Here is a 26,989-nt window from a genome sequence, read left to right as displayed (position 1 = left end):
ATTGAGGGATTTGCGAAGTTTTCTTTGTCTTGCCAGAAGATGAATTTGCGCCCTGTGCGCAATTGGACCCTAAACTTACACAAAGATGCATGAATGCATTATAATTAATCACTTAAGCCATATTCATATTCACAGGGCGTTGTTGTGAGCTTGTACATCAACTATTTCCATGTATTATGTTGGCTATTAAAAAATAGCAGATATACAATCTTAGCGCACGTGACATGCTGTCTTCTCTTCTGGGGGGTCACTAGTATGAAACATTTTCAGATGAGTGGTCCGCGGCCAAATACATAATCAATTGACCCTTTTTCAAGTCCCGCCCGTGGTTGTCCTCTTCGCACCCATTGGTTGCCGTTTTTTGGTTGGACAAAAATCCCTTCTCTCCATTCACCACTACCGTTGAAATAATGCGTTTTTCATTTGCTTCGTATTGATATTCAGTGCACTAAAAAAAAAAAAAAACATGGTCTCAGTATAAAAAGGAACATCTCAGGTGCAGTATAGTGACTGGGCATAAATTATGTTTTTAAATGTTTTAGCAAATCCCACATAAATAACCATAACGGTGGAACCAGGGTAGAAGGCAGAAAGCTGAGCCTGCTGGCAGAGCCTGCTGGTTAGTCAGTTAGAGATAAAATTGACAATGCGTCAATTTGTGGATCCTTGACATAAAAAAATAAAAAAAACACGTTTGAGAACCAGTGCCACTGGCTACCAGTCATGGAGGAACCACTGGCTACCAGTCATGGAGGAACCACTGGCTACCAGTCATGGAGGAACCACTGGCTACCAGTCATGGAGGAACCACTGCTATAGGCTACCAGTCATGGAGGAACCACTGCTATAGGCTACCAGTCATGGGAGAACAACTGCTATAGGCTACCAGTCATGGGAGAACAACTGCTATAGGCTACCAGTCATGGGAGAACAACTGCTATAGGCTACCAGTCATGGGAGAACAACTGCTATAGGCTACCAGTCATGGGAGAACAACTGCTATAGGCTACCAGTCATGGGAGAACAACTGCTATAGGCTACCAGTCAAGGGAGAACAACTGCTATAGGCTACCAGTCATGGGAGAACAACTGCTATAGGCTACCAGTCATGGGAGAACAACTGCTATAGGCTACCAGTCATGGGAGAACAACTGCTATAGGCTACCAGTCATGGGAGAACAACTGCTATAGGCTACCAGTCATGGGAGAACAACTGCTATAGGCTACCAGTCATGGGAGAACAACTGCTATAGGCTACCAGTCATGGGAGAACAACTGCTATAGGCTACCAGTCATGGGAGAACAACTGCTATAGGCTACCAGTCATGGGAGAACAACTGCTATAGGCTACCAGTCATGGGAGAACAACTGCTATAGGCTACCAGTCATGGGAGAACAACTGCTATAGGCTACCAGTCATGGGAGAACAACAGCTATAGGCTACCCTACCAGACATAACCACTGCTATAGGCTACCAGACATGGGGAAAAAAAACTTCTTATCTCTGTATTTTTCAAATGTATGTTTTTCATATATGAATGCCCTACTTGATCACAATACTGCGTTAAACAAAAGCATCACAAGTGTCTGCAAGCTGGGAACGCCGGCTTGCAGATCCACTATACGTTTGATGCTTATCGAAGGGGGAATCCGTTTTGTGACATGTGAGGTTTCCAGCCGACAGAGATAAGATGATCACATCCCGGTAAATGCGGCCCGTTGTGATTCCAAGTATGGCCTGAAAAGGTTTTCCTCAAAGCTCCTTCACAAGCAAGGGCTCTTCCTTGAAGGACTACCAGACCATAATAAATCTCATTATACAGCGCATTTCATTCCAGGAACGTTAGAATACCTCGGAATACCGCGCTATCAATGCCTAGAGCCGTATATTATGTCAGAGCTCATGTCTGGCATGACACGCGCGTGCGTGTGCGTGTATGCATGCACATGCTTGCGCATGCGTGCATGCATGCGTGCGTGCTTGTATTACTATACCTGAGTGGGCCAAAGAGGATAAACACAACTTATGCGGGCATAAGATTTTGATATCAGGAGCCAAGTACAGTAAACGTGTGCGTGCGTGTGTGTCATCCAAGGTAAAGCAAAGACCCTAGCTAGGTGGAAGACGTAGCTGCCTGCCTGCCCGTCCGTCCGTCCGCCCGTCTGCCGGTCTGCCTGCCTGCCTGTCTTGAATTAGCCCCAGTAGCCAGAGGTTGTTAAACTCCCCATTGGAAGAGAAGGTTAGGCAGCTGTAAACTTTTTAAAAGAAGGAAACTCCACACACATTTACACACGTATGCGGTTGCACGTGCGTGCTTTGCTACACGTGCACACACTGACACACAGGGGCCTCACAATGCACACAATGTTTAATAAATTAAACGCTTGGACCTGCACACAATGAGATGCAAATACAAATACTGCACATGCACACGCAAACACAAGCATGCAAACATGCGTGCACATACACAGGATGGGACAGAGCTGTAAACGCAAAAACACACTTACATAACATTGGACTTGTGCACGCGCGTGCACGCGCACACACACACACACACACACACACACACACACACACACACACACACACACAAACATGGTCGACACATTAGCGCTATTACTACTACTGCTACTACACACAGCCTTCCACACGCAGGCTCCCATCTTGATAGATCGGCTAATTCAACTCTACACCCACGCTTGGCGGGGCGGTCATATGTGATGCATATGTTACTCTGTCCACGTTCCGTCCAAAATGTGATACGAGTTTGATTTATTTAAAGGCAACGTGATACCGCTTCGTTCCATTACATCAATGCTGTTGGACGGATAAACCTTGTATGTCCACAACTTTTTACTGTTCAGGAAGTAGTAAACTGCAATGGCGTAAAGAAAATAAGTGCATTTACTTAAGTACAGTACTTATAAGTAAAATCTTGAGGTATTTGTACTTTATTTGAGTATTTCAGAGGCAAATACTCCACTATATTAATTTGAATTTATTTGAGTTTCTTTGTAGATTTGCGACAATGCGTCGCGATGCGACACATTGTGAGCTTGTATATCTGCTATTTTCAAAATATTTTTTGCAAAGACATTCTGCACAATGAGTACTTTTACTTTTGGTACATTTTGATGCTGATACTTTCATACATTTATTGACATTATCTACATTGTTCCGGACTTTTACTTGTAATGGAGTAGTAGTGGTATTGATACTTTTACTTAAGTAAAACATTACACCACTGGTAAACTGTATTCCAATGGATAGCGTGTGCTAATTGGCTAGTCACGAGCACTGTAATACCTTTCATTGGTTAAATGTTTATGAAACCTACAGTTAGACTTGACTTTCCTCTTAATTGTACTGACAGTGCTGACAATGTTCCCATTCAGATACAGTAATAGAGCCGGCCTGCTTGCTCAGGGGATGAATTGAATCTTGCCCATCCATCCAGTCAATTTGTGTCAGAGACAGGCGGCCACATAAGATTGATGATGTCAAAATATTTTTTTAAGACTTTAGATCGATCTATCTATCTATCTATCTATCTATCTTTTGTGGGAAGGGGGGTCCCCATCAAAATGTGTTAATACAGCATCACAATTGTTTTAGCCACTTTATCCATATTTTATACGTTGGCTACTCAAAAATAGCAGATAAAAGCGTTGCAATGAGGAGATACAGGGTTTCCGGTGGACGGCGACAACGTAATAGGATCAAGATGAAAGATGGAAATAAGAGGGAATAAGGCTAGTATGAAGCAAACAGATACAGTATGTAAGGATAACCGGCCCCAGCTTGCATGCATGGCCTTAAAAGCTTGGCTGCACATTAAAAAAAGATATGTACTGTATGAAATTAAAGTGAACTGAGAAACTGGACAGAATCTGAGCTCTGGGGGGGGTTCCAGGTTTCCCTCATGGTTATTCCTCTGAGCACCAAAAAAAAGAAATAGTCTAAGAATGATTGAGCTCTCACCGAGCTCTGTTGTGAGATATCTTGGCAAACGCGCGTCGATTTGTGCATTTTTGCTGTGTTACATGATGCTATTTAAAAGGGGGTTGAAAACAGTTGAGGTTTTTGGATGATGTACAGTAGTGCCTCCCCCCCCATTTTGGTCCCATCTCTGCAAATATTGCACCACAAGCCAAATAATTTACAGAAAAAAGAGGGACATTTCTAATGGAAAAATAAGAGCTTTTTGGAAAACAAATATCCCCCTGAACCTTGGAAAAAATGCAAGGGACAAGGAGAGAATGCCATTCGCAAAAAAAATAAAAAAAATAATTTTGGAAATGTCATCCCGCGCACGCACACGCATGCACACGCACACGCACACGTACACACACACACACACACACACACACACACACACACACACACACACACACACACACACACACACACACACACACACACACACACACACACATATATACGGAGATAGGAGGTTTCTGCCCTGACAGCAACAATATGCACACCATGGCTTAATTCAAGACACTTGGGCTCTCCTGGTCTCTCAGCTCGTGTCCAGAGCCCTGTTCACTCATAACTCCATCAACAGTAACCTGAAGAAAAACAGGCTGCTGTTTCCAATCATGGGTTACTTAATACGGGCTCTGAATCCAATGTACTGTACCATGCTATAATGTCCAGTAGCATCAATGTCTTCATCACCCCTTCCCCTTCCCTTCGCTGCTAGAGCGAGAGGGCTTCTCAACCTGTGGGCCGCGCCGGTGGGACGCGAAGGGGGTATTAGCAAGTGGGGGGGGGGGGGGGGGGGCCCAAACAGTTGGCTAAATGTCATCTAAGATTTTAATGAGAATAATATGCACAGTGCATTAAGGAAATGCACTGTGCATATTGTCGGGCAGGAATCTCCTTATCTCCAAATCCCAAGGAGAGAGAGAGAGAGAGAGAGAGAGAGAGGCGGGGGGGGGAGACATAGGCCTACATATAGAGCAGGGAAATTAACCGAAAACTTATAGAAACTGACGGTGAGAAGTGAGAACCAATAACCTACTATACCCCAAAGTATTGCGCGCGCACGCACAGCCGCACGCACGCACGCCCTCACATGCGCACGCAGTGCCACACACACACACACACACACGCACGCACTCACGCACGCACACAGAAGACCAAGTTAGAAAAACAGATTTGTTTTGATGTATTTTCCAGAGCCACTTGGACATGGCCGGAGCAAGAATGTAATTGGCTAATGAAAGGAGATAGGATTGTGCTTTCATACAACACTTTTAAACCTTGCAGCAGAGCAGAGCAGGTGCGAGCGTGTGTGAGCGGCACTGCGTGCGTGCATGTGTGGCACTGCGTGCGTGTGTGTGTGTGGCACTGCGTGCGTGTGTGTGTGGCACTGCGTGCGTGCATGTGTGAGGGCGTGTGTTTAGGTCATCTTCAGGGAAAGGGGTGGAGCATAAGCTTTACTTTCTTAAAGAAGTAGGCCACTTCACTCAGCGTTGCCAGATTTTGCGACAGGTCTATGAAAACAAGCCCTAAGGAAGTCACATTAGCATTAAATAATATACATTGGCTATTTTAAAGTAGCCGATCTACAAGCTCATAAAACGTCACATCGAACTTGTAAATCTGCTATTTTCAAAATAAACCAGTAAGACACCTGAGGGCGAGAAGCACGCATCCGCCCCGTTGACGGCAGACTGCTGGGCGAGCGCTGGCGCTCCATTCCATATAGTTATTGCGACCTTTGGTCGCTTTGGTCGCAATAACTAAAATTAAATTAAAAGTGCAAAATTTTTCAAACATTTTACAAACACAAATCTGGTAGGCTACTGCGGTTCCTAGCTGGCACCAACTATTTGCAGTGGGGTTTTGCACACAAATAGCCTACATACAAATTTCAAGGTTCCTGAAATTGAAAGTTTTAAGAAACGAGCCCACAAAACCACAACCCACAACTACAAGTGACTTTACAGAAAAACAAGCACAAATTCGCATCATCGTACCAAAGCAAGAAGACCTCAAGTAGCCTACCCTATAATATAATATCACAACATAATCTTATATCATTGTCATTGACCATATCATTGATCCTGGTGACGCACGGTTATAGATTCACGGTCGGGAAAACTTGGGATTCCCTTCTCGCGTACCAGTGGGACATGTCCCGTGTACCAGCACAGGTACATGTACTGTACCAGTGGTACCAATTCTTATTGTGCCCAGAGTCTTTAAAATAGTGAGTGGTTGTTTCACATATAATAGGACTCAAGACAGACAGACTTTCACACCTCCAGACAGCTGTCTGGAGGTGTGAAGTTCACTCCCGGGGGGGGAGGAAGGGTGGCAGGGGTCATCTTGACCTCCAGACAGCTGTCTGGAGGTGTGAAGTTCACTCCCGTGGGGGGGAGGAAGGGTGGCAGGGGTCATCTTGACCCAAAACGATGCCTAAAGTATGCCTAAATTCATATTTAGAAAATGTTTCAGATGAAAAAAAAAACAGAGGAAAAGTCATGGAAGCTGAACCTTCTGAAAGCTTCACGGGCAAAGATGGTCAACTTAAAACATCAAAACATTGGTCAGAAAGACCTCACAGACACTCTAGTGTTAAGTATATTTTGTTGCCAATGCGCTTGTACTTTTGCTCAAGTAAAATTTGTACTTGTAACAGAGTATTTCTACATTGTGGTATTGATACTTTACTTTTACTTAAGTAAAAATAAAAACTGAGTATTTCTTCCACCACTGCTCCTTGTTTTCTCTCGTTCACCCTATTCTTTCTCTCTCCATCTCATTATCTCTCTCTCTCCATCTCATTCTCTCTCTCTCTCTCTCTCTCTCTCTCTCTCTCTCTCTCTCTCTCTCTCTCTCTCTCTCTCTCTCTCTCTCCATCTCATTCTCGCTCTCATTCTCGCTCTCTCTCTCTCTCTCTCCCCCTCCCCTATTCAAATATTTTTTTCTCTCTGAAAAGGATCCTTCATCACTAAATAAGCTGACATTGATGAATGGCCCCACAGTGGACTGTCAATCAAAGTCTAATGCAATTAGAAGTCTGTGCAAGACCCTCGCATCAAGAGAACTATTCTGTGTGTGAATGAAAGGCAAATGGGGGGGGGGGGGGGGGGAGGGGCTAGATTTGTGTATGCCTGCGTGTGCATCTGATTCTGTACTGTATTTATCAGTACACGTTTGTGTGTGTGTGTGTGTGTGTGTGTGTGTGTGTGTGTGTGTGTGTGCGTGCATGCCTGGCTGCCTGCGTGTGGGTGCAGCAGGAGCGTACTTACACACACAATATCGTAATTTTTCCCGTAACCAAAAATCCTGGATTCAGTGACCCGGCCAATTTCTCTATCAGCTGACAAATAGCTTGTCAAACCCTTCTTGAGCATGACGACTGATCCTCAGCCCTCAGTCTATCCTGAGTGAAAAAGTAAGTAAAGTATCTAATACCGTAAAAAATCGTTTTTATTTAACTTTCGAGAGAGTACCCTTACAGGTTCATTTGAGTCCATTTGTACACTCTCAGAGTTACAGACCTGTAAGGGTCAATTTGGTTCCATTTGTACACTCTCAGAGTTACAGACCTGTAAGGGTCAATTTGGTTCCATTTGTACACTCTCAGAGTTACAGACCTGTAAGGGTCAATTTGGTTCCATTTGTACACTCAGAGTTACAGACCTGTAAGGGTCAATTTGGTTCCATTTGTACACTCTCAGAGTTACAGACCTGTAAGGGTCCATTTGGTTCCATTTGTACACTCTCAGAGTTACAGACCTGTAAGGGTCAATTTGGTTCCATTTGTACACTCTCAGAGTTACAGACCTGTAAGGGTCCATTTGGTTCCATTTGTACACTCTCAGAGTTACAGACCTGTAAGGGTCCATTTGGTTCCATTTGTACGCTCTCAGAGTTACAGACCTGTAAGGGTCCATTTGGTTCCATTTGTACACTGAGTTATAGACCTGTAAGGGTCCATTTGGTTCCATTTGTACACAGCCGTATACTGTAAGGACGTTAAGAACCAATTTCCGTAACAGTACATGATGGAAAGGAGGAGTCATCACTGCCGCCATTTTTCAATATTTCCTCCTCCTTTATACATACAGTATAGTGTTGTTTTGTATTTGTTATGGCATGTATTTTTCCGTGTAATTATTTTAGGCTATGCTGATGAATTGAACACACAGGACCACAATGGAAACAAGTTCCCTTTTAGCCTGTAATGTCCGACTGTACCACGTGGCGTTTACAGTTACGACTAATAAAGTATTCAATCAATCAATACTGATTGACAAATGATCATTCTTAGCTTGTTGTGGTTCCGCAAAAAATGTTGGATATGAATGATGTTATTTCAATAGCATGTTGATGATGTAGGTCTGACGTCTGTCACACCATGTAGTTACTTTGAGGCACTGCATTGCTTTCTTTCCACTATTCTTTGGACTTTGGATAAAGAGCGTCGTCTGCCAAATGCCCTAAATTGTAAAATTGTTAAGTTTCCCTGAAGTTGCCCTGAAGTTATTCACTGCGTTACTGCCAAGGTTTAACAGTTTATTTTAAAAGATACTAAAACGTTTCATTACCGTCTTAATGTATTCAACCTATCCTATCCTACACTGTCCTATCCTATCCTATCCTACACTATCCTATCCTATACTTTCAGGTCGAGACACAAAAGAGAGATTAGACGTTTGCCTGTGAACCAAAAAGGGGAAAATAGCCAATCAACAAGAGCACGACGTGTCGCTTTGCACTGTGTTGTGAGGCTATTGTCACTGTTATTATTTATTTATTTATGGAATTTTGGATTTATTGACCGATACAAATTGGTCCGTGACCCACAAATGGGTCACGACGATGTTTGGGAACCAGTGCTATGTTATCCTTATCCTTTATCCTAACCTATCCTTCATCATCATCATCGTAATCTTTCGACAGCGGTCGAGACCATGGACCTCACAATGTCACGCCAGACTTCCCGGTCCTTCATTGCCATCCCCATTCCTGCTTACTGATGCACGTGGCCCTAGCGATGACATCAGGGAACGACAGAGGTGAGGTAGGGTTCCAGAGAAGAAGGGAAGATATAACCTCATAACATATCCTTATCCTAACTTACATACGTCACTTTGTGCCAAACGCTGTGCGCTTGTTCATCTGCTATTTTGGAAAATATTTGAAAAATATTGAAAATTATGACGATTATTTTTTAATAACATAATTCTTCTCTTCTGGGGGTCCCTGGCACAAACTGTAGTCAGATGGGGGTCCCTGGCACAAACTGTTGTCAGATGGGGGTCCCTGTCACAAACTGTAGTCAGATAGGGGTCCCTGGCACAAACTGTAGTCAGATGGGGGTCCCTGGCACAAACTGTTGTCAGATGGGGGTCCCTGTCACAAACTGTAGTCAGATGGGGGTCCCTGGCACAAACTGTAGTCAGATGGGGGTCCCTGTCACAAACTGTAGTCAGATGGGGGTCCCTGTCACAAACTGTAGTCAGATGGGGGTCCCTGTCACAAACTGTAGTCAGATGGGGGTCCCTGTCACAAACTGTAGTCAGATGGGGGTCCCTGTCACAAACTGTAGTCAGATGGGGGTCCCTGGCACAAACTGTTGTCAGATGGGGGTCCCTGTCACAAACTGTAGTCAGATAGGGGTCCCTGGCACAAACTGTAGTCAGATGGGGGTCCCTGGCACAAACTGTTGTCAGATGGGGGTCCCTGTCACAAACTGTAGTCAGATGGGGGTCCCTGGCACAAACTGTAGTCAGATGGGGGTCCCTGTCACAAACTGTAGTCAGATGGGGGTCCCTGTCACAAACTGTAGTCAGATGGGGGTCCCTGTCACAAACTGTAGTCAGATGGGGGTCCCTGTCACAAACTGTAGTCAGATGGGGGTCCCTGTCACAAACTGTAGTCAGATGGGGGTCCCTGGCACAAACTGTAGTCAGATGGGGGTCCCTGTCACAAACTGTAGTCAGATGGGGGTCCCTGGCACAAACTGTAGTCAGATGGGGGTCCCTGGCACAAACTGTAGTCAGATGGGGGTCCCTGTCACAAACTGTAGTCAGATGGGGGTCCCTGGCACAAACTGTAGTCAGATGGGGGTCCCTGTCACAAACTGTAGTCAGATGGGGGTCCCCTGTCACAAACTGTAGTCAGATGGGGGTCCCTGTCACAAACTGTAGTCAGATGGGGGTCCCTGTCACAAACTGTAGTCAGATGGGGGTCCCTGTCACAAACTGTAGTCAGATGGGGGTCCCTGTCACAAACTGTAGTCAGATGGGGGTCCCTGTCACAAACTGTAGTCAGATGGGGGTCCCTGTCACAAACTGTAGTCAGATGGGGGTCCCTGTCACAAACTGTAGTCAGATGGGGGTCCCTGGCACAAACTGTAGTCAGATGGGGGTCCCTGTCACAAACTGTAGTCAGATGGGGGTCCCTGGCACAAACTGTAGTCAGATGGGGGTCCCTGGCACAAACTGTAGTCAGATGGGGGTCCCTGTCACAAACTGTAGTCAGATGGGGGTCCCTGGCACAAACTGTAGTCAGATGGGGGTCCCTGTCACAAACTGTAGTCAGATGGGGGTCCCCTGTCACAAACTGTAGTCAGATGGGGGTCCCTGTCACAAACTGTAGTCAGATGGGGGTCCCTGTCACAAACTGTAGTCAGATGGGGGTCCCTGTCACAAACTGTAGTCAGATGGGGGTCCCTGTCACAAACTGTAGTCAGATGGGGGTCCCTGTCACAAACTGTAGTCAGATGGGGGTCCCTGTCACAAACTGTAGTCAGATGGGGGTCCCTGTCACAAACTGTAGTCAGATGGGGGTCCCTGTCACAAACTGTAGTCAGATGGGGGTCCACCTGGCCAGGGTCCGAAATACACATAATTTGAGGGTCCTCGACACAAAACATGGTTGGTAGACTCTACGCAGGAATGGACCATGTAGTAGTGTACCAGCCAGGGTGTGTAATCCTATAACAACATTTAAAAGAAAATCCTAAACGCCTCCTTTTTTTATTTTTTGTCTTATGCAAACGCTCATTTAGATTGTTCCCCTCTCTCGTTCCAATGCTCATGAATGCTCTCCCCCCCACCCCTCTCTGTCTCTCTGTCTCAGGGAGCATTAATTGATTGTGTTGCAGGCTGTTTTACAGAGCCGTAGAGGGGGATAAAGCACTTCTACTGCCTTTACAAGAGACTCGGCCTCCGGCCAATCAGTTTACTGTGTGGGATGTCAACTATACCCTGATTGTTTGTTTACTCACCGTGTGTGTGTGTGTGCGTGTGTGTGTGTGTGTGTGTGTGTGCGTGTGCGTGTGTGTGTGCGTGTGTGTGTGTGTGTGTGTGTCAGGCAGAAACCTTTTGTGTTTTTTCCCCAAAATGAACGACTTACATGACTACTTACAGCGTGTGCGCGAATACAGTAGAATGTGAGAATTAAGACACTGAGGACAGTTTTCCTGCCACGTACAAGACACATGGTTGTTTTAAGGTTAAGGCTTACAATTAGAAAAACAAGAAAATAAAAGATTCAGTTTGGGTTTAGGTTTGCATTTGAGACGTTACAGACTTTTCCCTAGTTACGTGGCGACGTCACGCACCAAATAATAGCAGATCTACAAGATCTGTAGATCTGCTATTTATTTTGGCTATATTCAGCTATTTTCAATGCTCTCCTTGGATGTTGACATCCGCACAAGTATAGTGTGCCGTGCGTACGTGTGTGCACGTGCATGTCTGTCTGTCCTTAAGTGTGTGCTGGTCCATGCGGCTGCTGCTGCTGCTGTGTGTGTGTGTGTGTGTGTGTGTGTGTGTGTGTGTGTGTGTGTGTGTGTAAGAGTAGTAGCGAATGTGAACTCTTTAAGGATGACTTCAATGTGTGAGAGCAGAGGAGGGAGGGAGGGAGAGAGAGAGAGAGAGAGAGTTAGCGGAGAGAGAGGGGGGGAGGAGCAGAACAGTACAGGGTGATGTCATCGTCCCAGCGGAGCACAGATACGGAGTGACTGTTTCAGGTGATGCTGCAGCAAGCTCAGCATTAGACTAAAAACAGACAGTGTGTGTGTGTGTGTGTGTGTGTGTGTGTGTGTGTGTGTGTGTGTGTGTGTGTGTGTGTGTGTGTGTGTGTGTGTGTGTGCGCGCGCATGCTTGAGCGTGTACAGTATGCGTGCAAGGACACATACCAGTATATGGAAAGGCTCCATGTGTGTGCATTTATGTGTGTTCACAATCTGCTTGCGCAAGTATAGATTCATGAGCATCTGTGTGCGTGCTTGCATGCGTGCGTGCGTGCATGTGTGTGTGTGTGTGTGTGTGCGTGTGCGTGAGAATGCACTCACGCATGAATGCGAATGTGTATGCGCCTGCCTGTCAAGAGTGTGTGACACGTGCGCGCGTGTGTGCATGCATGTGCGTGTGTGCATGCGGATTCAGCCAGCCAGCCAGCCAGGAGTATGAGAGGAGAGGAGGGCGTATCTCCACTCCTCAGTGCAGCAGCACTGCATGGTCTACAGTGTACCTGGCTATTATAGGATGACGTCATGGTCCCCACGGTGCAGCAGCACTGCATGGTCTACACTACAGTGTACCTGGCTACTATAGGATGACGTCATGGTCCCCACGGTGCAGCAGCACTGCATGGTCTACACTACAGTGTACCTGGCTACTATAGGATGACGTCATGGTCCCCACGGTGCAGCAGCACTGCATGGTCTACACTACAGTGTACCTGGCTACTATAGGATGACGTCATGGTCCCCACGGTGCAGCAGCACTGCATGGTCTACACTACAGTGTACCTGGCTACTATAGGATGACGTCATGGTCCCCACGGTGCAGCAGCACTGCATGGTCTACACTACAGTGTACCTGGCTACTATAGGATGACGTCATGGTCCCCACGGTGCAGCAGCACTGCATGGTCTACAGTGTACCTGGCTACTATAGGATGACGTCATGGTCCCCACGGTGCAGCAGCACTGCATGGTCTACAGTGTACCTGGCTACTATAGGATGACGTCATGGTCCCCACGGTGCAGCAGCACTGCATGGTCTACAGTGTACCTGGCTACTATAGGATGACGTCATGGTCCCCACGGTGCAGCAGCACTGCATGGTCTACAGTGTACCTGGCTACTATAGGATGACGTCATGGTCCCCACGGTGCAGCAGCACTGCATAGTCTACAGTGTACCTGGCTACTATAGGATGACGTCATGGTCCCCACGGTGCAGCAGCACTGCATGGTCTACCTGGCTAATAGAATGGCGTCATGGTCCCCACGGTGCAGGACTAGTGCGCCCAGCCTTGCTCTACCCAGTAGTAGTAGAGAGAGTGCCGCCAACGTGGGCGCAGACAGTGGTGGAAAAAAAAGAAAGTGATTTAGGCAGTATTCTCGCGGGCAGTATTCTCGCGGTACTGCCCGCTCAGAAACTGAGACACCAAGCTGCAGCATTGCAAAAACTCTTATTGTGCTCATCCGAGATGTCAACATAATTATATTGTTTCCGAATCAGAAAAAATATGTTTTGTTTGTGTTTTGCTGTTTTTTCATTCCTTGTCTATTGGACTCCCTAGAGTCCATTGCATTCTGGACTATTAGGCTCCCCCATAGCCGCTTATAAGTGAAACAGAAGTGTCGCAAGTCTCTCATCTAAATGTCTCTGGCTCTACCTGCTTTCTATAATGACATCATGGTCCCCACAGGATGGCTTCTATAATGACATCATGGTCCTCACAGGACTGGCTTCTATAATGACGTCATGGTCCTCACAGGACTGGCTTCTATAATGACATCATGGTCCTCACAGGACTGGCTTCTATAATGACATCATGGTCCTCACAGGACTGGCTTCTATAATGACGTCATGGTCCTCACAGGACAGGCTTCTATAATGACATCATGGTCCTCACAGGACAGGCTTCTATAATGACGTCATGGTCCTCACAGGACAGGCTTCTATAATGACATCATGGTCCTCACAGGACTGGCTTCTATAATGACATCATGGTCCTCACAGGACTGGCTTCTATAATGACATCATGGTCCTCACAGGACAGGCTTCTATAATGACGTCATGGTCCTCACAGGACAGGCTTCTATAATGACATCATGGTCCTCACAGGACTGGCTTCTATAATGACGTCATGGTCCTCACAGGACTGGCTTCTATAATGACATCATGGTCCTCACAGGACTGGCTTCTATAATGACATCATGGTCCTCACAGGACTGGCTTCTATAATGACATCATGGTCCTCACAGGACTGGCTTCTATAATGACATCATGGTCCTCACAGGACTGGCTTCTATAATGACATCATGGTCCCCACTTTTCTGTTGTATACACACGTACACGCACGCACGCACATTTTCATGATCACACGTAAGTATGACGTGTGCACTGTGCATACAGCGGTTCATGTTTGCATGCATGTGCCCATGCTTTGTACATGCAGCTGCACTTGTGTGTGTGTGTGTGTGTGTGTGTGTGCACTGTACGTCAAATGCAACTCTCATGTCATGTGTGCTGCTGTGCTCTGCTGGAGCTTTCATTCCCCCTCCCCCTCCCCCTCCCCCTCTCTCCCTCTCTCTCTCTCTCTCTCTCTCTCTCTCTCTCTCTCTCTCTCTCTCTCGTGTGTGAGCGCCAATCCCTGTTTAGTTTTTTTTTCTTTTCATTCCTGCATCTCCTGCTTTTGGTCATGTGACCGTGCGCCCCCTTTGGGACCTTGAAGGATGTAGTCAGAGGCATGGCCAGTCCACATCTACACTTAAATGCCCGTCCACGGACATACTGTAGCCGCGTTGTTGTGAGCTTGTAGATCTGCTATCTTTCTGGCGAACTTCTCCCTCCGTCTCCCACAAACCTGTGTGTAAACACGCCTAAATGGGCTAAAATATGTACTGTGCACTGTTTATAATATTTTATATATTAAAATTAAAATTATATAAAATCTATTAAAATTAGGCTATTTTACAATTTAACTTATTTTGTACCATTTCTGTTTTTCTTACTACCGATGGCAATTTTCAGTAGCATGCTCGCAAAATCTGGTGTATTTACATGACATCATGCATGCATGTATTGTTAATTAATATGCACTTTACCCGTCTAAGTAAACAAATAAAGAAATGCTAAATATATAGCGGGTTAAAGCGGTTACAAGTATCAAGCCAATAAAGCCACATGTGAGCATTGGATTGCCATATCCATGTGCTGTGTCTTTTCTGTGCTACACACATTATGTTGTCATTGGATTGCCATATCCATGTGCTGTGTCTTTTCTGTGCTACACACATTATGGTGTCACAATTTCAATTTACAAGTTGCGTCTCACCTGGGCTTTGTGATAATGTCATTGATATGGTATAATCTCTCAAGAGACATTCTGCTAACAGCAGGATCTGTTCGCACTATGGCTGCCCTAAACATGTAGTTCTGTCACTCCTGGTCATGGATTTCACAATGCCACACCAGACTTCCAGGTCCTTCATTGCCATCCCCAGTTCCTGCTTACTGATGCATGTGGCCCTAGCGATGACATCAGGGAACGACAGTTTTCTACCACTTCTAACACAGTCCCTTCTGAAGTAACCCGAAGTCACTTCCTCATATGACTCTCTCTTTCGAGTCACTCATCTACATAACTGAGGTTACTGAAGTGACCCGAAGTGACTTCCCGCCACTGGGGGTGCGTGGTTCTCACCTGGCTCTTGATGATGTCGTCATCCTGGTGGATCTGCAGGACGTATCCCGAGTCACAGGCGACGGTGCAGCGGTCTCCGTTGTAGAAGTCCCGGCCGGGGCTGCTGCACGCCAGCTCTGCATTGCGGATCAGAGGCTCCTGGCAGTCAATGGCCTCACACGAGTAATGGACACAACTATGAGAGAGAGAGAGAGAGAGAGAGAGAGAGAGATAGGGGGAGGGGGAGAGAGAGAGATGGATGAGCCAAGAGATGCCAGGGGAAAAAAATACAAGAGAGATAAGAGAGGAGGAGTTTTTAACCACTTGAACCCCAGCATCCGATCAAAACAAAGACAAAAAATATCTAGGTTCTCAAACTTTTTCGTGTCAAGGACCCCACATTGTTATGTATGTGGCAGCAGACCCACCCACCCGCCCACCCCACCCCCCCAATCTGAAGCTGTTTTTTTTATCACACTACGGTGTCACACAAAAGCATCAAAAGTAGCAGAACCAACAGCTGGAAAGGTGGCACGGCACGTTTCCAGCTTGTGGATGATCTGCTACTTTTGCCTTATTTTTCCTGTCCAAGTACAGTTCCAACTCACGGAGACTATAGTGGGTTTTAAGTGGTGAACGTATCAAATCATCAATACGATACCACATGTGAGCAGAAGGATTGGTATATTTTTGATGTACAAGAAAGGGGCGTTGTGCGTGTGTGTGTGTGTGTGTGTGTGTGTGTGTGTGTGTGTGTGTGTGTACTGTACGTACGTGCGTGCGTGCTACAAACATATGGCAAAGTGTGGTTTACCAATGAGGAGAGACGGGACATATTGTGTGCAGACTACAATGGCAGCGTCTGGCCAACAATGCTGCATTACTAGTTTGAGACAGACAGACAGACTGACTGATAGACAGACAGACATTTCATGGTCTTGGAATGCTCGGACGCCCCGAGGTAGAGCTTTCTTTTCCACACAGTCCACAATATAGGGTTCCCTTGTGAAGCTGAGAGAGAGAGAGACAGAGAGAGAGAGACACAGACGGAAGGACAGACAGACAGACAGACAGACAGACAGACAGACAGACAGACAGACAGACAGACAGACAGACAGACAGACAGACAGACAGACAGACAGACAGACAGACAGAGAGGGTGGAAACCTCGAAACTGTTAATATATGGAGATAAGAGGTATCTGTCCGACAGCCAATAAGAGTGTGTAACAGAATATGGATCTGAGGAAGTATTATTACCATTTTCCTCTACTCCCTCCTCCATTAATATGATGTCATAATAGTACTGATGTAACTGATGTCATGAATATGATGTCATAGTACTGATGAATATGATGTCATAGTACTGATGTAACTGATGTCATACACTGTGAGAGTCAGGTGGAAACCTCATTATGTAACTTTATGGGGGATACATTAAAAAAGGGGGCACTCTTATCACATTCCGTGCTCAGCCAATTAAATCTTCGCTATGGGGTAGGGGTACACACAAACACACAAAGCAAAATCTTTTGATAGCGATGTGTGAGGTTGTAGTATGATCAAGCAGGGCGTTCATTTACGTGAAAACACAAACAGTTTGAATATGGAGATGAGAGGTTTCATTGTTTTGCGGACCATCAAAGTGGGGTCCGGGGTCCCCAGGGGTCCTTGAAGGGGGTTCCAGGGGGTCCCCAGCTAAATCATTTTAAACCTCTTCATCCATTTATACTGTATATAAAAATAAATAAATGCCGATCTACAAGCTCTCTGCTCGTCACTTTGTGCCGCTGCCAAAATAAATACATTTAGATTTGGGGGTTCCTTGGCATGAAAAAGTTTGAGAAACACTAAGCTTGGATATATCCGTCACAGCACAAAGTGTAAAGCAGCCTTTGCAAGAGAGAATAGGCAGCAGGCAGAGCAGGTGGCGAGGCGAGGCGAGGCAGACAGAACCCAGACAGACAACAGAAGGGGTAGCAGGCAGGCAGCATCTTGGACCTTTTTTTAGGCTCTTTGAGGACAAGCTGGGGAAAGCCTAGAAGCCTTCTCTTCTCCATGGACAGTTTAGCTTGGAACAAGCTTTCTCTTTGTGGGTTTTCTTTTTTTTTTCCAAGCCCTGGTCCGCTCTGGGACTTCTGACATAAATTACAATTAACTACCTAGAAAACTATTCTCCTCCCCTGTGGACGGGAACAAAAGGCAGAACCGGGGGAGAGTGGAACTAGACAAGAACATGAGCACAAACAGAGGGGATTAGAGTGCAACGGAATGAGAAAACAATTGAGGGTGCAACGTAAGTGAACAACATAGGATACTGTAAGCGCAGAGTATGACATACTGTATACTGTGAAGCAGAACAGAACAATAACATAATGGAACTCAAGAGAATTTTTCCCTTGGCACGGAAACGTTTGAGCACTACCGATTTAGAAGGCGTCTGTAGAATCGGCCTGCAGGTCTCAATGGCTTCATTTAATGTTAAGTGAAATGTTACTTTTACCCCTGAGAGTGCAAAAAACTAAAGAGTTGAAATAACGTGCAGGAGTTTGTGCACGTGCACACTCAAGTAATTGGTGGTGGAAAGTAACTAAGTACATTTACTGCACTGTACTTAACAAAAACGTTAAGGTATATATATATATAAATCTCTGCTGTCAGGAGGAAACCTCATAACTCCAAAATGTTCATTTTTCAGGAAATGAAAAATATACATTTTTCGGGAAAATAAGAAAACCTTAAAACAAAGCAATACTGCCTCATCAAAGTTGGTGTTGTAACTTTATATATTGTCAATTACTTCCATGAGAGGGGGAGAGGTGGTGGAGTTAGCTGTTTTAGCAGACAGTTTGAGGGTCCAATGGAGTTAAGAGGTTTTGTCCAAAGCAGTTTCTACTACATTCCATTGGTTCAATATTTTCGAAAACAACACACCGACGTAAAGGGTGTTCAATAGCACAGATTTTGCAAAAAAAATATCAAAATGGAGTTATGAGGTTTCCTCCCGACAGCAACGAATATATATTTTTACTTTTTCGAGTATTTCCACTTTATACTTACAATACATACACTTACATACAATTATTAGAAAACTTTAGATGCTTATTTTGCCGTTTTAGATTATCCTCGTTTAAACCCTAAATTAGCGTAAACCTAATTTAGTACTTTTAGAAAATAGTTAATTTACGGAGAGAAAAAAAATATATATATTCAAAATGTTCAAATATGGAGATAAGAGGTTTCTGCCCGACAGCAACAATTCTTTTTTACTGAAAAAATAAAACGGAGTACTTCTCCCACCGCTGCAAGACAAGCGTGGAACATAAAACCGAGTCATGTTAATAGCTCCTGTTGTTACCAGCTGAGGGAAAAGGGGCCGTAGTAGTGTTTTGCAGATGGTTGTTACGGGAAATGTGGCTGAATTCAGCCCAGAAGAATGAGACGGAGAGGAGGAGGAGAGGAGAGAGGCACACGAAAGGGAGAGTGAAAGTAGGAGGTGTTAGGAACAGTATAGTCTCTCAACCACCCGGCCCCCCCGATTGATACATCGGTCGATGTCGGGCGAAGAAAACCTCTTATCTCCACAGTTCAATCAATCATAATTACGCTATGGCCACCCCCCCCCCCCCCCCCCCCCCCAAAAGTCAAATAGATGAGAATGAAAGAGAGCATGCGAGAAGGAGGAGGATGAGAAGAAGAAGAAGAATATACTCTTTTTCCAATAGTCTGTTTTCACTACTGAATGAGATGAGTACACAAATTATATGTAGAATATAGCCATTGAGATCAAAATAATCTGCATTATTTTGAGACCGATCCCATACCGATATGGTATTTTTACGGCCGATATGGCCGATTCCGATATGCTACCGATCGTGCATCTCTAACAACAACAAGGAGGGGGCGTCAGATGATGGAGAAGAACATGAACATGAAAGGAGGAGGAGAATGTACGCTCTTGCCAGACAACATCAACGCTATATCGAAACGAAATCCAGCGCACAAAAAATGTGATCAAGCTCTAGCCGCCTATACAGGACGAGCCCTTTATCCTTCTTTAATCATAACGCTGCCCTCACGGTTTGGCTCAGCACCGAAGTCAGAGGTCGTCCGTCTGACCGACCGACCGATCCATTGATCAATAGAACTTTTTGGATCAGTCGCCAGACACGGCAGTTAAAAGCTCAATCAAATCCGTACACAAACCGGTATACACACACTGTATACGCTCATACTAAAAGCCACACATACACACGTAAGTGCAGCTGCATGTACAAAGCATATGGACACACACACACACACACACACACACACACACACACACACACACACACACACACACACACACACACACACACACACACACACACACACACACACACACACACACACACACACACACACGTTAAACTTGTTCTTGAATATCGTCTCTGTCAGGTGGAAAGCTCACATGTCCAAAACTGTGACTTTTCAGGATTCAAATTCAAAAACAGCAAAAAGTAGTGAATCACAAGCTCAAAACGTGGTGCGCGCTTGCGGATCTATACTTATTTTGATGCGTTTGTAGTGCGATCAAGTATAGGGAGTTCATTTGCGAAAGTTAGCGTTATAGAATAATGGAGATAATAGGTTTCTCCCCCGGGACAGCGACGATAATATTTGACCCAGCACGGTGTTTTTCCGTCTCTCTCTCACCTCTGGCCCGTGGGGTTGTAGATCTCGTTACTCTGGCAGCCGCTGATGGTGATGGGGTCAAAGGACTGGAAGGAGCGCAGGCCCACGCCAGAGATGGCCACCAGGTGAGACGCGAACGTCACCAGGATGGCCTTGGTGTGGTAGAAGGCCACCGACAGGTCGTGGCTCACGGGGATCACCAGCGGGTTGGTGCGGCAGCTCAGGCGCCAGTCGCCTGCATGGGAGGGGGGGGGAAGGCAGGCGAATTAGCGCCTGGAAAGTATAGCAGATCCGGCAAGCTCGAAAAAACACTACGCATGTTGAGGTTGAAAGATCTGCTATTTTTGAATTTTGATCAGCTTGGATCAGTTTCGGGACACACTGAATGAGGTTTCCACTTGACCGAGACGATTTATAGCTCAAATAAAACATCTGACAGCTTACCCAGGCTATGGATGCCCTCCTTAGTGTCCACCAGCTGGACAGTGATGTTGCACTGGGTCTGGTCTACGTAGCCTGTTCCATCTGCTGCCAGGTGGATGATCACTGCTGCTGCCACCATGGGATGAGAGAAATGAGCCTGGACGGAGGGAGGGGGAGAGAAAAAAGGTTAATGAGAGTGTGGAGACAGTCATTTATTAAAAACACATACAGTGGAGATAAAAGGTTTCTGCCCAACAGTGCCAATATGCCAGTAAAATGTGTAGGCTGTACACTGTTCAGAGACCTGCCTACCAAATCATAATGACATAATTGATGGTGATTCCACGCCAATCTCTCTCTTTACCGGAAAGTTAGTGTGGTGCTGAAATTAGAATCTTTCTTGGTATTACCAAACCTGCGTACCGATGATGCCACTGGCAGATCTGAATCTGAACGGTCCACAGCCCCTATTGTAAATGTTGCCATATTAAATAATGAACACGACCCTTATCTTCTTTATATGAAGATAGAAAAATAAAAAATGGCTCAAGTGCTCCTGTAACAAGCTCGCCATGCATCACAGTGCAAGGAGTTTGAGCTCATTGTCTGGCAGCTAAATATAAATGAAGCATTAGCCCACCGCTGTTCAATCATCATTCTCGGTATTCCAGGATTCTCAGGAACAATTGTCTCTGTTGGGGTGGAAACCTCATATGTCCCAACACTGTGACTTTCACAGGACTCAATTTCAAAAGTAAAAATGTCTTTCGTGTGATGCTGTAGTGTGATCAAGTAGGGGCGTCAGGATAAAAAAAAAGAAAAGCACAAAAACTTTGAATATTATGTAGATAGGAGGTTTCCGCCCGACAGCGACAGAAACAGTGTTGTGTAGCAAGGCAATCAATGATATTTCAGCCACTGTTTTCCTGTAAGCGGCGCGTGGGGTGGGCTCGCCGTCGCACTGCACAGGACACATCGTCGCTGTCCCGCAGAAACCTCTCAACTCCGACTTTTTGTGGTTTTTCGCAAATCAACGTCCTACTTGATGATAATGAAGAGTCAAATCAACGTCCTACTTGATGATAATGAAGAACAAATCAACGTCCTACTTGATGATAATGAAGAACAAATCAACGTCCTACTTGATGATAATGAAGCGTCAAAAGCAGCAGATCCATGCTTATCCATCTGCTGCTTTTGATGTATTTGAATTTAAATCCCGGAAAGTAACAGTTTTGGAAATACTGTAGCCTATGAGGTTTACAGCTGAACACAGGCGGAATGGCTTGTTGCAAACAGAGACAACCATATGGCCAAACAAGAAGTGTCAGATAGCCCTCAGCTGGGAAGTGTTGGAAATTGATATGATGGGTCCCTTTTCTGTGCTTGTGATGTTATGGTAATATTACGTTGTGTAATTGTGGCAAATGCAAAGTTGCAAGTGGCTGCCAGCACCAATGATATATGTACTGCTATTACAGGAATACCGATTCTCACATTTTACTGAATTTGCAAACATTCAGTCAAACATTTTGACCACCTTTTTTCACTACTACTAAATGTACGCTGTAATGCATCATATATAGAGCTCCAACTAACCACTATTACTTTTCCATTCATCGAATAAACAAGACACTTTTTTTTAAAGATGTCTACAAATCAAATTCGACTGATTAATGAGTATTTTTAATACTCCTCGTGTAAGAGGAGACGAATATTCTTTCAATTTAAAATACTCAGTCACTGTTGGTTTATGCTTGTGAGTGCGTGCGTACGTGCCTGCTTGCGTGCGTGCCTGCTTTTGTGCGTGCGTGCATGCCTGCTTTTGTGCCTGCTTTTGTGCATGCGTGCGTGTAGTACAGTATGGTGATGGAAAACTCAAACATGGATCATGTAGAGCAGTGTCAGTTTACACATGTTGACTTTGTGCCGTTTATGACTTTGTGCCGTTTCCACATTACTGGCAACATTGTTCATCCGCTACGCTACGCTATAGCATCCCTTATTCTAGGGGGAACATTTGCCAAAAAGTATAGCCGATCTGCAAGGCTCACGACACCGACTGCCGCGCTTACGAGCTTGTGTATCTGCTATTTTTGAAAAATCTTGAAAATGTGGCACAGGTCTTTGGATATGTACGTTTTTAACTCATATCTTTGCTTCTGGGCGGTCCCTGGAACAACATATTTTCAAATGGGTTCGGCGGGCAATTAAATATAATATTTGGGGTCCTTGACATGAAATACTGTAGTTTGAGAACACTAATATAGAAACTTTCAGAAAACTGTCATGATTTAAAAGAGATTTTGTCAAATCTGTTCTCTGGTCTTAAAGGGTTAAGTGATTAGTTCTCAAAGTTGGGTCCAGGGACCAGCAAATGTAATTATTATAACGTCAAATAGGCCTCCAAATCAATCTGGGGATCCTTGGCATGAAAAACCTTTTTTTTCCCTTCTTCTTTTAATGTTTGTTTGTGGCTTTCGCCTTTATTTTATATTTTTTATAGAGGGATAGACAGTAGGCTGACAGGAAACGGGGAGAGGGGGTGATATGCAGTTCAGGATCGGGAGTCGAACCCATGGCACACTGCCAGACTAGACTACCAGCCAGGGTCCTGGACCGCTGAGCCACGGCCCAGGCCTGGCACAACAAAGTTTGACAACCGCTGTTTTTAAGTGGTTAAACGTGTTCACGGATACAGCAAATCACATTTTCAACACAGCTACCCACAAAAGGTTAGAGGGCCGACTGTAAGCCCTAAATCAAACTGTAAACTTTCCTCTAAATCATGTCCTGGCGAGCCAGGAGTAGATTAATATGAATATTTCATGAAGGCCAAAGAAATAAAAATCAACAATATTTGGTTATGTAGCTAAAGAAACAGAAGGCAGGAACGCATGTGGGTAATGAATTATCTTAAGAGCAAAAGTTGATGTGGCCTGCATTACAGTACCAGCTGAACCTGAAGGATATGCAATGATAGCCAGGGTTTGGTTTTTTCAATCAAATTGTCTTTTCACTATATTTAAAAAAAACTACACACTGACATTTTGAACCTCTGCTCTATCCGGATTGGATAAAATTGGTACTAGTTACTTTGTAGATTTGGATTATTATTACAAAACATACAGAGCAGTTGAGACGAATAACAGTCTAAGTCGACACTAATTAATAATTTGTGTCGACTTAAGACTGTTATTCGTCCATCATGTATAAACCAGTAAGACGCGCAAACGCGGGAAGCGAACGCAGCTGAGACCCTGCAGATCATGTCTGTCTGCCTGTGTGTCTGTCCCGCAGTTACTGTATATGTGGACCTGGCCCCTTTTGTGCCCATATATGGAGCTGAGTGGACCTGGCCCCTTTTGTGCCCATATATGGAGCTGAGTGATTGCTGATGCAACACACTCCATATTTGGATAGCGGGACAGACAGACAGACACACAGACACACACACAGACAGACATGATCTGCTAGGTCTCATAGTAAGTGCTCATTGCATTCGCAATAATGGTTAAGGGGTCAGGACAGCTAGGCCTTTTCGGGGAGGTGTACAAGCTACAAGCTCAGAATACAATACTATGTGCGACACATTGTGAGCTTGTAGTATTTTCACAAGATATTTACACATCTGAAAACTTGAAATGGGACATTCTGTATTACGAGTACTTTTACTCTTGGTACATTAACTACAATTTGACGCCAATATACTTTTGTATTCCGGACGTTTAGTTGTAACAGAGTAGGTTCTATGTTGCAGTATTGATACTTTATTACTTGTAAGGGAAACATGCGAGTACCTTTTCCCGCCACTGCTTCAGTGTTGATTTTGACAGACAAATTTTGATTTTAGTTTAAGTCAGTCTTTTAAATAGTTTTCATTTAGTTTTTGTCATATTTTAGTCTCCTGGAATGTTTTAGTGTTAGTCTAGTTTTAGTCGAATATCATAAGATTTTATTTGACTAAATCTACAGTTGATTTAGTCGACTAAAATTGATTTTGGCGTGCCTTGATGCTGTCGTAAAGGCAGATCTTTCGACTAAATCAACACTGCATGCTCTTGTCATCTTACCTTGAGCCAATAGTGGGGGTACCCCCAGGACGACTCGTGGGCCTGGGAGCATGGGAACCACGCGTACTGCGACACCCCGTCAGACAGATCGAACACTTTGGACTGACACGTCTGGGAACAGAGAGAGAGAGAGAGAGAGAGAGTCAAGTAGAGTCACGTCATGTCAAGTTTACTTCATGGGGCGGCCGTGGAAGTAGAGCAGGTCATCCAATGTTCCATGGGTCGGCGGTTCAAATCCCGGCTCCTCCTGTCCACATGTCGAAGTGTCCTTGGGCAAGACACTGAACCCCACATTGCCTCCAATGAGTTGGTCGGTGTGAGCTTGCCACCGTTGGCGTGTGAATGTGGGAAGTGAGGACGCTGGCATCGACTGTTCGCCGCTTCACCTCCCAACGTATGAATGAATGAACCATTGTGAAGCGCTTTGAGCACTTGGAAAAGCGCTATAAAAATGCCATTCATTGTTATTTATATAGCACATTTCACACGACAAGCAAGGACTCAATGAAATACAATACATATAAGAATAAGAATACAAAAAATCAATTATGATTAAAATACAAGAGAGAAGAGAGAGAAGAGAAGACAAGACATAAATGGGCAATGCTTTATCACAAACCTCTGCGTTCTCTCTCCAAATCTCTCAATCTCTCCAAAGATACTGTAAACCGATACGTTTTTATGTTTTTTCTAGGGTTTTTTGTAACCAAACATGGGAATGAGTCTTCAGTAAAAAAAATACAAAATAAAAAAAGTAGTCAGTAAGCCTGTGAATGAGCGTGTGCTCTCGCTTCATGAAAAGTGAAAAAAGAAAAAGAAAAAGGGAAATCAGTCTTTAAAAGAATTTCAGTCACTAAAATGCACTTTTTCCCCTTGTCCTGCTGTCCATGCTTTTCATCTTGTGTGCTGTTGTTGGCTCATTTTGATACCATCTGCTGGCTGGCTGCCAAGCAGGGTCATTCCTGCTTGTTTCTACACTGTGAGGAAGTTACTGGAGAACTCTGTTGATACAGCACTCACGCACACACACACACACACACACACACACACACACACACACACACACACACACACACACACACACACACACACACACACACACACACACACACACACACACACACACACACACACACACACACACACACACACACACACACACACACACACACACACACACACACACACACACACACACACACACACACACACACACACACACACACACACACACACACACACACACACCTGAAAAGTAACAGTTTTGGACATACTGTATGAGCTTTCCACCTGACAGAGACGACTTGTTTAAAACCCAATGGGTAGTTTTTTACCTCTACATTTTTACCCCACAATTTTGCAACCCATTTTTTTCACCCAGTGTCAATTGTCTAATGTAATCTTCGGCGCTACACTCCCTCTGCCAACCTGTGGAGAGAAATGAACTGACCTCATGCTTCCTTCTATGCATGAGGAGTAAAAGACGCTTCATTTCACCTGGCGGGTGAAATGGGGGTAGTTTCCAGGTTGGACGTATAGTGCGTGGAAGGAACATGTTATTCCAACCAGTTCCTTTCCCCTCCATCAGGCACCCCGGCTGGCGAGGGGGAGGCAGTATAGAGAGCAGGATTACTGCATGTTTTTTTTGTGAGGGTACCTATACCGTAGGGGACACAGGGAGGACATGGAACTCCACACAGAAAGGCCCTATACCGTATAGGGGACACAGGGAAAACATTGAACTCCACACAGAAAGGCCCTATACCGTATAGGGGACACAGGGAGAACATGGAACTCCACACAGAAAGGCCCTTTCGCCAACCCCGCCTTCGGGTATCGGCACTGATTATGCAGAGGAAAGAACACGCCCCCTCCACAGCTTCCATTGCGGGAATTAAACCAGGGACCTTCTAGCTGTGAGGCGACTGCGCCACCCTTTCCATGTGTCTGTCTGCACTGTGGTTCTGCACAGCGGGATGGTTTGGTTTACCCAGCTAGATGCTCATGGGTGACTGTTGGAAGTTAGAACACACTGAATTGCTTCTGCAGCATCTGCAACAGCAAAGTCAAACCTGCTGGAACCTTCTTTTTTATGATGGACAAACTGTTCTCACATTAATGCTCTCTGACAAAGAAGTATTTATTGTT

General features: G+C 45.0%; 1 protein-coding gene across 1 annotated transcript in view; it reads right to left on the bottom strand.

Annotated features, from left to right (window-relative positions):
* pappaa (pregnancy-associated plasma protein A, pappalysin 1a) overlaps positions 1–26,989 on the bottom strand; it is a 174,081-nt gene that overhangs the window by 50,437 nt on the left and 96,655 nt on the right. The window contains 4 exon segments of the mRNA XM_080756808.1: positions 15,694–15,868; positions 20,367–20,580; positions 20,790–20,925; positions 24,842–24,952. Coding sequence (XP_080612934.1) covers positions 15,694–15,868; positions 20,367–20,580; positions 20,790–20,925; positions 24,842–24,952 — 636 coding nt within the window.

Source organism: Protomyctophum bolini (assembly GCF_963924005.1).
Source record: "Protomyctophum bolini genome assembly, chromosome: 22".
In the NCBI taxonomy this organism is placed as follows: Eukaryota; Metazoa; Chordata; class Actinopteri; order Myctophiformes; family Myctophidae; genus Protomyctophum; species Protomyctophum bolini.
This window is presented reverse-complemented; position numbering and strand designations above follow the sequence as displayed.